This window comes from Nuphar pumila, chromosome 1 (genome assembly GCF_984573655.1).
Source record: "Nuphar pumila chromosome 1, dmNupPumi1.hap1.1, whole genome shotgun sequence".
Lineage (NCBI taxonomy): Eukaryota > Viridiplantae > Streptophyta > Magnoliopsida > Nymphaeales > Nymphaeaceae > Nuphar > Nuphar pumila.
Window position 1 is genome coordinate 152,944,325 of NC_143249.1, and position 12,337 is coordinate 152,956,661.

General features: G+C 43.3%; 1 protein-coding gene across 1 annotated transcript in view; it reads left to right on the top strand.

The window, feature by feature from the left end:
- The window catches only part of LOC149849227 (alanine--tRNA ligase-like), a 150,274-nt gene that overhangs the window by 79,875 nt on the left and 58,062 nt on the right, over positions 1-12,337 (top strand). The window contains exon 12 of the mRNA XM_089999002.1: positions 458-559. Within this exon, the coding sequence (XP_089855128.1) occupies positions 458-559 (102 nt within the window). The remainder of the gene's footprint in view (positions 1-457; positions 560-12,337) is intronic.

A 12,337-nucleotide genomic window follows, 5' to 3' on the forward strand; every position in this document is an offset into this window, starting at 1 on the left:
TTCATGGATTGTAACAATGGTTCAAAATTCAAAGGCTATCATTGTTAACCATTTGCCTGTCAAGGGCAAGTTTCAGCATGTTGTCCTTGATGAAGGATCTTTGTCCATCCCATGCTAGCCTTCACCTTTCACTGGCTCCTACCAGCTATTCACATGGATACGGCTGCGGATAGGGGGATATGGCTATTTTTATGAAGTTTTTGATACAGAGGCCAAAATGGAGTATTTGTGTGACATAGTCTATCAGTGATAACCACAAGCTGGCTTCAATGGATGTTTTTTCCTTTGATTTTGATTGTGAAAAGGATTGCAATAGTATCACAACATGTCTTCTGTATGATATTTTTGGTTTTTATGCTATTTAACCATTTGTCATGTTTACTGCACAAAATATAATTTATCTACATGAAACATAATGAGCACTCAATTTTCTCTCTCTCGGTTTTGGTTGGGCCAGCTTGTTGGAGACACCATTGTCATGGATGCCGATGCAACCTCTGAATTGCACAGGAGTGGGGTTGCTCCAACAGATGATAACAGCAAGTTTATATGGCACCAGGTTAGTATGCACATGCTAATGTGCAGGATAAATGTGATTTTGTTGTTCTAAGAGTTCATCCTGATGTTTGACCTATTTTTTCAGTAAAGCTAGAACTGGTATATTGATATGAGGCCTCAAATTGAAAATATACTTAATGTTATGTTGCCAAATTTTGTAGATTAAATTCTTTAATACTTTTCCTGCATTATGGTAGTATTTTGAGCTGAAGGCATATGAGTACTTCCTATAGGAAATAAAGGCTGGCAAAAGATAAGTTGGTACCTATAACACTCTGGTTCTGACTGCAAGCAATCTCTTTTGTTCCTATTCAAATCATCTGGAAGTCATCTGTTAGTACATTGTGTCAATGAGTATCTATTTCATCAATTGTGTAAACTAATTCTGAAAGGCAGTGGTTCAATGACTAATTAGTTATATTCATATGTCCCACCTATCGAACATTTGTCTGCTCCCAATACCAGTGTATTACGATTGTACCAGAATTGATGACATCAAATTTGGTGTTTTGGTCTTTCATTTCAAGGCAAAGGTGGTAGGGTTGCGTTTGAAGTGGATATAAGAAACACACACATGCACATGACAAATGCCCTTTAACAACTTCTAATTCTTTAGGAGAATCTCGTACTTTACTGTGTGCACTCACACACACACATGGCTTATTTAATAGATGGAATTGAAATAGTAAGCCCAGCTTGGTTTTCTGTGCCTAAATATCAGACTGAAATATAGTGCGTAATGTTCCAGCATGCAAGCTTTTTGTGCTGGGAAAGCCAATTTGCACCAGGCCTCGTCAAACCTTCAGTATTACTTTGTTAATTTGTTTCATTCTTGTTCTGTGAAAATTTATGTTTTATATTTATTAATTTCCAATAGCTGAATCATTGAGACTAGGGCTGTCAACAGGTTGGAGTCAGATATGAAAAGACCTTTACCTGACCAAAAAACATTCCGAACACACAAACCTGAATTACCAGAAACTGGATTGGGTTGTTGAGGAATGTAATATCCAAGTATCATGGTTATGGTGTGCTACCCCCTATTTTGTACGTGTTTATTCTAGAGAGGTAATAGTAGCATGGCATTAAAGACATAGTCAACCATTTTTGTCAGCTAGTGTAACTAGTAGGGTCGAGCCCTATATCTATTGTATTCTATGTCACACTGACTCTTCTAACAGGGCACTGCACCAACGTCGCACCCGAACCCAGGCGGGTGCGACACCTGGACACAACTTCCTTTGTGTTAGGTGAAGTCAACCACACTAAGGTCCATTTCTATCCAAAAGTACATTCAGTTAACCCTAATCAAGTTCATTTTTATCTATATTATATATATAAATACATAAATGCACACAAATACACGTAGTGTTAACTTAAAACTGTTAAAAATTACAGACACACACACACACACACACACACACACACACATATATATATATATATATATATAATGTCACATGGGTGCGGGTACGGGTACATGTGCGACACAGGTGAGGAGCAATTTAAAAAAAAATTGGACACGGGGACACGACTATATATATATATATATTATAAATATATATATATATTATAAATATATATATATATATATATAACAATAATAAGATTGTAAATTTTAAAGCAAAATAAAAAAATAATTTTATTAAAGTAACAACACAAACTTACCAAAATATAACACATAAAGAAGCTTGTGAGTGTGATAACAACAAAATTTATCATAAATCTGCCTCATCGTCTGAATTAGAGGGAAGAACAAGATCAAGATTGTTCATGTTGAGAGTATGCAAATCATGTTCTCCCTCCAAGCCAAAATCTTCTGGATTTACATCCCAATACTTGGATAGTCTACAACTGCATCAAAATATGACTAACTTAGTATCTAACTTCAAACTTTGAATACAAATATTTAACTACGAACTTTGAATACAAAAGAAAAAAAGTACCTATACTCATCTTTGGTGACGCGAGAAATTAATCGTAGACTAGAGTGAACATAAACCAAATCCTCTGCTCTTTTACTAGTGAGTTTGTTTCTTTTAATGTTGTGAATTTGTTCCTATGTAATTCAATTTCTTTCACAACACGATTGTAAAGTCCACAAAAAATGCAATATGCTCACACATGTCGGGCATGCGCTAGGCACGTGTCGGACACGTGCCTCGGTCGACCTGCGGCCCCGGATCCGATCCATAGATGGCCTCAGATTCAAGCCCTCAGCTGGCTCAAATCCAAGCCGAAACTCGCCCCGGATCCGAGCTCGAGTTGGGCCCGGATCTGAGCTCGAGTTGGGCCCGGATTCGAGCCCGAGCAGGACCCGAATCCAAGCCTCGCCCGGAATGGGCTTCTTGATCCTTCGAGAAGCCCATGCCTTTTAAAAAGGCACGGGCGCCTCGGGCGAGGGGCTAATGCCCTCGCCCGTTCTCTCTCCTCTCTGAGTTTCCCCACCGCCTTCTCCCACCTCTCGTTTCTCGTGGCTGCAGTTGCCGGCAAGCGATGCTGCCAACCACTTTCCTCCCTTGTGGCGTGGGCGCCGACGACCCACTGCTTCCACCTTCCGTTCCGACGTCCTCACCTCTGAGGGAAGCATCGGCGATTGAAGCCGCCGACCACCCTCCTTCCTTTCTCTGAAGCGTGGACGCTAGCGACCCACCGCCTCCACCTTGCATTTCGGAGACCTCGGCCAACGTCCACGCCGCCAACCTCCTTTTGTTTCCGCGCCTATCGGTGACGCCGGAATCATCGCAGGTAGCCCTCAGGTAAAACCCCTCTTTCTTGTCTCGCCGTGTTGGTAGGGGGTTCTACTCCCCTTGCCATTCCTTGTGTCGACAGGGGGACTCCGCTCCCCCTGTTTCCTCTTTCTTTGCCGGCAGGGGGGCGGAGCCCCCTGCCACCTCTCTTGTTTGACAGGGGGCTCCGTCCCCCTGTCCCTCTTTGTTTGTCGGCAAGGGGGTGGAGCCCCCTGCCACCTCTTGTTTTGACAGGGGGCTCCGCCCCCCTGTCCCTCTTTGTTTGTCGACTGGGGGGGCGGAGCCTCCTGCCACCTCTTGTTTTGACTGACAGGGGGCTACGTCCCCCCTGTCCCTCTTTCTTTGCTGGCTGGGGGGCGGAGCCCCCTACCACCTCTTGTTTTGATAGGGGGCTCCACCCCCCTGTCCCTCTTTGTTTGTCGGCAGGGGGGCGGAGCCCCCTGCCACCTCTTGTTTTGACAGGGGGCTCCCCCCTGTCCCTCTTTGTTTGTCGGCAGGGGGGGCAGAGCCCCTTGCCACCTCTTGTTTTGACAGGGGGCTCCGTCCCCCTGTCCCTCTTTGTTTGCCGGCAGGGGGGCGGAGCCCCCTGCCTCCTCTCTTGTTTGAAAGGGGGCTCCGGGAGGCCCCTGCCATCTTTCTCGTCTGACAGGAGGACGGAGCCCCCTGCCACATGTTTTGTTTTTTCGACAGGGACTCTGTTTCCCCGTCACTCTTATTGCACGCTAACCCTTTTTACGCTTACAGGTTGCACGACAGAGCACACTCGTGGCCCGAGACCATTCGCACTTACGCTCGCAGGCGTTCGTGAACTCGTAACCCCCCAAGGTAGGGGAAAGTTGCGTGAAAGGACTTTGAATGAACAAAACTAAAACTAAAGAAAAGATAATCGAACAAAAAGTCGATTATATACGTATACATATGAGTTATATATGTGCATTCCTTAACTCAAGGATGCGGTTTCGCGATCCTTGTCCTCTTTACCTTTTTAGACTTTACTTTCTATTGCCGCCACACTTTATGTGCCTAGGCTTTACTTTTTGTCTTTTTAACTCAAGGACATAATTTTGCAATCCTTGTCCTATTTATCTTTAACACTTTACTTTTTGTTGTCGTTGCGCTTTATGTGCCTAGGCTTTACTTTTTGTCTTTTTAACTCAAGGACGCGGTTTCGCGATCCTTATCCTGCTTACTTTTTAGCACTTTACTTTCTTGTCGCCCCGTGCTTTATGCGCCTTGGCTGTTTACTTTTCAGCATTTTACTTTTTGTTGCCCCGCGCTTTACGCGCCTTGGCCTTGTTCTGGTTCTTTACCTGCTTGTTTACGTTCTTACTGCTTTACTTCTGACTTACGCCATGTAAATTGCGATTATGCTATTGTTTCTATTTTTCAGGTTTCTCTAGAGATTGCTAACAATTTTGAGCTTGTTTTGAGTGCCTCCTTGTGGCCTGTGGCTATCAACCTAGCCGCATCTTTTGGCGATGATATGTGATGCTAGGATGAGTAGCACGAGGTGGATAAACCTCATGGTATACAATAAAGCATAATGGTGGACATCTCACTAAAATAGTAATCATACGCCTTCACAGGCAAGATGCTCGAGTAGGTCGAATAGACCAGGGCATGTAGAGCAAGGCGATGATGAAGAAAAACCCCTCATCGTACTTGTTCGGGTTGGTTCATCAAGAGAGATGATGGATGATACAAAAACTCTGATGAACATGCCATTAAGGGCTATTACGGGCAAATGTCCGACTTCCTCAGTCATCGGAGGTAGGGGAAAAAGGGACTACCATAAGTATCCTAGGTGGTAGTCGCCCGACACTTCTGCAGTAGTTGGATGCATCCTTGGGCCCTGTTTTGCCTTTGAGGACTTACTCTCTTGACCACTGGTCGTCCCCTTAAGAGCAGACTCAGTCAGTCCTTCGGAGTATAATAAAATACAAGCACATATATATATATATATCCCAGTTGTGTGCTGCTCCCATGAGGTTGACTCGGTCTATAGCTTCCCCGATTACAACACTAGAAATTTAATAACAGATGTCGAGTGCTTTCTCCCAGTTGTGTGCTGCTCGCATGAGGTTGACTCAGTCTGTAGCTTCCCCGGTTATAACACTAGAAATTTATTAACAGACGCCGGGTGCATGTCTCACAGAATGCGAGGTTCTTTCGCGTACCCGAATGAGTAATTAGAAGAACTTAAAGACTAACCAATCAGTTGACTTACTGTAGTTGCTACTTTACTTGTTCTGTAGACTTTACTTCGGTTACCTTACTCGTTTCAGTTGTTGCTTAGTTACCTTATTTGTAAAGCACTTGTTACAGTTTGTTACTGCTTTGAGTACTTGTTTTACAGTTACTTCAGCTTGTTACTTTTCAGTTGACTAGTACTTGTCACTTTCGCACTTACTTGACACATGCACTTACACTTGTTAGTTAGTTCCTGCTTTTCCTTGTCAAAATTGATATATATATATATATATATATATATATATATATATATATATATATATATATATTGACCCCCGAATGGATCTTGGTTGTTTCTACGTTTTATACATTGTGCGTATCCACAATGGCTAGTTAATAATCAGAACACAATATGGCATGTTCACAACAGTTCTTCGTTCTTAGTTTTGACTGCTTATTTTACCTTGCTACTATTTGCTACTTGCGATAGTTAGAAGGTATGCATGATTAGTCTTGTTGTTGTTGTTGCTTACAGTTAGATTTGTTATCACTGTAATACTAGCTTGCATGTGCTCACGATGATACTCTGGTTAGCTTTTGCTATGATCTTTGCTATTCAGTTGCTTAGTGCCTGTTGCATCAATTTATATTTGCTTAGATATGAACATGCTTTAGATTAGTTGTTGTTCTTCTTATTCTTTTTGCGCACCTACCAGTTTTCAGGACTGACTCCCATTTTTTATGAGTGTAGGTGATAGGTAGGCTTTCCTTACAGGCGGCAGTGCAATGCTACATGATCAAAGCCTCACCTCTCTCGTCGGCGTTCTGGTTACTTCCCTTTGGGTTTTGTACTTTAGTTGTTAAGGGTGGATGACTCCCCCTGTTCTGTACAGACTAAATCTTTTTATGGATAAACTCTTTTCTATCTTTTGCTCACTACTTGGCTTAGTTAGGAAATGTGTTTGTACTGGGTCTTTTTGCTAACGTGCTCAGAAGAATCGACTTGTGCTTTTATCTAAAACCTTTGGTATCTTTAAAAATCTTTGCTGCAAACTCTGACTTTCAAAGGCAAATTTCATTCAAATCTTCTTATCTCAAGTTAAACATCTGGGACGTTACGACTTTTGGTTTCAGAGCCAGAACAAGAAAGGTTGAGCTTCGATCATCGAGCGTTCCACCGCACTGTAAGTAGACCTTTTCTTTTAATTTTTGAGTTTGATAAATTAATGTATTGCTTTTACTTTGCTCAGTGTTGTTGTGTGATGGACCCGTCAGCTCTTCCTAGTGGCTGTCACGGCAGGGGTGCACGTAGAATACGTGCTCGTCCGGTTGGAGGTAGGGGCCGCTTTGTAGAAAGGGGAGGACTTAGGGTGTCCTGGGAGGATTATTGGTCTAGCCGCCCACCCCCATCGACCTTTACGGACGAGACGTCCGTCAGACTTTCAGATATCGTTGGTAGCAACGTGGTCTTTGGTCTATGATCGAATAGGTGGGCATCTACCTATGCAAGTTCAAGTGAATCGGCAGGCTACGCCAGAAGCATCAGAGAGCGATGGTCTTCTCGACGTCTCGGTTGAGTGTGTCTTTTGTGGTGATTTGATGCACTACCTAGACTCTTGTCTCTTTAAAGAGGAGCACGATAAGGCTTTTGCGGCCCAGGATTCTGCTGGAGCTGTCATTCCAGACCTGAATATGCCAGATCTACCCTTGACAGTTCTCGAGCAGCCATTACCCCAAGTGATTCTGGAGGGCCCTGCACCCCCAATATATGTTGATTCTCCAATCAACATTTCAGATTCGACTACGAGCGGCTTAGACTCACTTGACTACATACCTTCAACGTCGATGTACGAAGTAGAGGTTCCCGACGATGAGCCACTTCCTTTCTCTCCTCAACGTAGGTTTAGGCGCACAGGTAATAAGAGGGAGTACCTTCGACAATTTGAGCGTCTTCAATTTTGTTCAGTTTTTGTAAGAGAGTTGTGAACTCTAATGCGGATAAGTTTTTGGCTTGTACACCAGCCTCACTAGGATTTTGTATATGTAATGGCTTAAGGATTTATAAAGCATTCTGTTTTTCTATCAAGTTTTTGGTGCATTCTGACTTGTACCTTATTTCTTACTGTTAAGGATGGCACGACAGTCAAATGAGGACTTGAGTGAGGATGGGCTCGAGCGCAGGGGATTCATTATGGATTCTCTCAATGCGTTGGCAGAGGTAATTCACAGTCAGGGTACTATGCAGAGGGATCAGGCTCCTTCTGAGCAGAGGGTCACTTTTGAGAAATTCTTAAAGTTGGACCCTCCAATTTTCTCTAGTGGAGTAGACCCAGATGCAACAGAGTATTGGGTCAGTGAGATTGAACGAGTCTTCGAGGTCCTCTCAGTCCCCGACGAGAAGAAGACTTTGTTTGGGTCTTTTCGACTGAAGGACGAGGCACGTGTTTGGTGGGATACCACTCGGAAAATGCGATTCCTAAGCATGGGCGTAGTGCCTTGGGAGACCTTTAAGAAGGCATTCCTCGACAATTATTTTCCCCCTCATGTGAGGGAGAAAAAAAAGATTGAGTTTTTGGAATTGTGACAGGGCAATCTATCTTTGAGCGAGTACGTGGCAAAATTTCAGCAGTTGGATCGCCAATGCCCCAACCTCTTTGAAGACGAACGTGAGCGGGCAAGAAAGTTTATTAGGGGTCTGAAGGAAGGGCTCAGACATAGGATTCTTACGAGTCTGCATGTAACCTTCTCTGCGGTTGTTGAAACAACCGCCATTCTCAATGAGGACTGGGAGCGTACGAAGAACGCTCGGGCCAGAAGGCCACCTGCGGCAGGTGGCGATCGGAAGAGGGTTCAACCTCGCGTTCAGTCTAAGCAACCGTTTTTTCCCGTCAAGATTGAGGAAGGAAAGCAACCAGTTCTGCCTGTTAAGATCGAAGAAGCGAAACTGTCGGGTTCTCCAGTCAAGAGGCAGCGAAAACAATACCGTCCATCGCCACGACAGCCCCCCAGAGGCACCTGTAGAAGGTGTGGAGGATGGCATGTTGGTTAGCCCTGTCCCCGCGAGACAGGTGATTGTTTATATTGTGGCAAGATGGGCCACTACTTTCGAGATTGTTGCAAGAAGGCGACATACGACCTTAGGCAAGCCAGTGGTGCGTCCCAGCCTCCTCAACTGCAGCAGCAATTATGTATCTGACGCAACCGGAGCAATCACAGACTAGCAATGCAAAAAGAGTACCTGGACGAGTCTATGCTGCCACCGTGGAGCAGCTGATGAAAGGGGATCTCGTGCGAGGTACGATCTTAGTTGCTGATCGCGCAACTTTCGTTCTTTTTTATTGTGGTGCCACTCACACGTTTATTTCTACAAGTTTTGCTGCACAATTACAATTACCCGTATCGCGGTTAAACTCTGCCTTAGACGTATACAATCCCATTTGGAAGAATACGGTTTGCGCCACCTACTTGCCAGAATTAGACGTAATCGTGGCAGGGCGACACTTGCCTGCTTGTGCCATTTTACTCGAGATGTCTGAGTTCGACGTTGTCTTGGGCATGGATTGGTTGCACAAATACCATGCCAAGGTCTTGTGTCGCGAAGGCAGGATTGTTTTGTCTCCTCCAGGTTTTCCAAAGGTGGAATTTCGGATTCCGCGATCTGTGCGCGAGACCAAGATAATTTCATCACTAAAGGCGCAGAGTTTCTTACGTAAGGGATGTGCTGCCTTTCTAATAAGTGCTATTCAATCTGTTGCGACTCCGACTCCTCTTGGCGAGTTGTACGTAGTATGCGAGTACCCAGATGTTTTCCCTCAGGAGTTGCCAGGTCTTCCTTCGCCCCGAGAGGTAGAGTTTGGTATTGATTTGTTGCCCTGTACGACACCCATCTCGAAGGCCCCATATCGTATGGCGCCTGCAGAACTCAAGGAACTCAAGAAGCAACTCCGGGAGCTTATGATTCAGGGGTTCATTCGCCCTAGTGTGTCACCTTGGGGAGCCCCTGTCTTATTTGTTAAAAAGAAGGATGAGTCTTTGAGGTTGTGCATCGATTATCGGATGCTCAACCAGGTTACGATCAAGAATAAATATCCGCTACCGCGTATTAAGGACCTATTCGATCAACTGCAGAAAGCCAGGGTCTTCTCAAAGATCGATCTTAGATCTGAATATCATCAGCTCCGGATTAAGTAGAGCGACATTGCGAAAACGGCCTTTCGCACTCGTTACGGGCATTATGAGTTCACTGTTATGCCTTTTGGACTCACGAATGCCCCAACGACTTTTATGGACCTTATGAACAGGGTGTTCAGGCCTTTCTTGGATACTTTTGTGATCGTATTCATTGACAACATCCTGGTATATTCGGAAAGTTGGGAGCAACATCGGGAACATTTGAGTATTGTCTTAGAGACTTTGCGAAGGGAGCGTTTGTTTGCCAAGTTTTCAAAGTGTGAGTTTTGGTTCAAAGAGGTGATGTTTTTGGAACACATCATTTCGAAGGAAGGAGTGTCCGTAGATCCTGCAAAGGTTGAGGCTGTGTTGAACTGGCAACAACCGAAAAATGTGCACGACATTCGAAGCTTTCTTGGGTTAGCTGGATACTACCGAAGGTTTATCCAGGATTTCTTCAAGATTCCTCAGCCTATGACCAAGTTGTTGAAGAAAGAGACTATGTTCGTTTGGGACGATAGTTGCGAGGCAAGTTTTCAGTCATTAAAGGAGCGACTTACTACTGCTCCTATCCTGGCCTTGCCTTCTGGCCAGGAAGGATTCGTGATTTACACTGATGCCTTAGGTACGAGCCTCGGTGGTGTCCTTATGCAAAATGGTAGGGTGATAGCGTATGCCTCGCGTCAGCTCAAGCCGCACGAAAGGAATTATCCGACACACGATTTGGAGTTAGCTGCCATAGTCTTCGCATTGAAGATATGACAACATTACTTGTACAACGTGCAGTTCGAGGCCTTTACGGACCACCAGAGTCTCAAATACCTTTTTTTCACAGAAGGAGCTAAATATACGTCAGCGACGATGGCTTGAGTTCCTTAAAGATTACGATTTTCTCTCTCCTACCACCCGGGAAAGACGAATATTGTGGCGGATGCTCTCAGCCGCAAGTCTTTGGGGGCCTTGGTCAATGCGTTAGCTGCTGTATGGAAGATGATCGAGGTCTTTGTCTCGTGGAAACCTTTCGTTTCCTCAGCAGGCTCGTTGCATTTGTCCAATCTCGTGGTCCAACTGGTTTTGTCTGCTAGAAGTATCGCCAGACAGAGGGATTATCGACTTTACGAAGGGTTGAAGGCAAAAGCGACTCGTGACAATACTCTTTTTCGTTTGAGGGAAGATGGTAGTATATGGTTCAAAGATCGTCTTTGGGTCCCTAATGTGAAACACCCCGATTTTTATAACCCGAAAAATCGTGGAATTTTTTTTTTTGAAATACATTTAAACCTTTTAGCAGTTAACAGTGGAAAAACACATTGGGCATAAAACTTGGCGTGCTACTACATATGAATGCTTGCAAACATGTAATTGTGGAATTTAAAATTTAACAACTAATTGTACCATGCTTGAAATAAAAATCAAGTTTCACAATATCCAAAATTAATCACATTTGTCCTTGAATTGAATTAAAGTAAAATCAGAGTTCAGAATCCATGAAACAGAGGAAAGGTAGGCTCAGTCCCCATCGCAACCTTCCGCCTTTGCATATAAGCTACTCATTACCTGAAAAATATCAAACCATATAGGGTCAGAAACACATGTCTCAGTAGAGTGAAATATGCTAAGCTTGTAAGACAGAATTACAAAGCAAGGATTTCAATAGAGATTTCATGGTTTAACATTGAATTTAACTAAAAAATCATACAACTAATCATGCGTGTTCAGGATTTACATATTTAACAAAGGAACTTTAATTCATACATTTGAAATATAAAATGCATGAGCAGTTAATATGCATGACTTACCATATGCAGAAGCCCTTTCAATGCATGCATATTTTCTTATCTTTAATTATATTTTCTTAATTAGATGATGCATGCGATGCCAAATTAATGCACACACCATTTAAGTTATCACTTCTTAGCCCTGTTGATACGACACAGACAGACATTCTCAGATCAGGACCATGACACATGACGTGTTTTACATACAGGGGTGGCTTTAGCCTAGCCATGTCCATTCACTAAGATGGGGTGAGGGATATTAATACGAGAGAGATTCCCAACACCTTTCAACCCGATGCACCAGTTTTTTCTCATGAGTAATAGAACCTCTACGTTGCAGTCTAATGCAGAGGTTTTTCCCATAAAATCGTGGGAGGGGAGGAGCAACCTTCCGTGCCCGTAACAGACTTGCCCCACGAAGTTGTGTATCACTTGCCACTCTCCCAGCAAGTACCTTGAGTTTTAATATCACATGATTACTTGATTAAGCATACATATAGCATATGTACATAGCAAATTCAATAAAGAATATGTATATGAACATCTACATCAATGAAACAGTTATATCATCACGATAAGTAAGCATACATATAGCCCACACATTTTCAGAAATTAAAACATAACTTGCATTCATTGGATCCTTTAGATCCTTGATCTTAACCGTGTAAACTTTTATTAACAATTCATGCCATAATCATATAAAATTTGTGTAAAATCAGACCTGTATAATCATTCACATAATGCATGCGAATTAAATGAAGAAATTGCATAAAGACATAAACTATGCATCTTTTGAGCCTTGGTCTATGAATTTTCCCTAATTTTACCAATTTCTTAACTCTGTTCGATTGGTACACAACTCACAGAAAATTTTTGGCTCCATGAACAGAG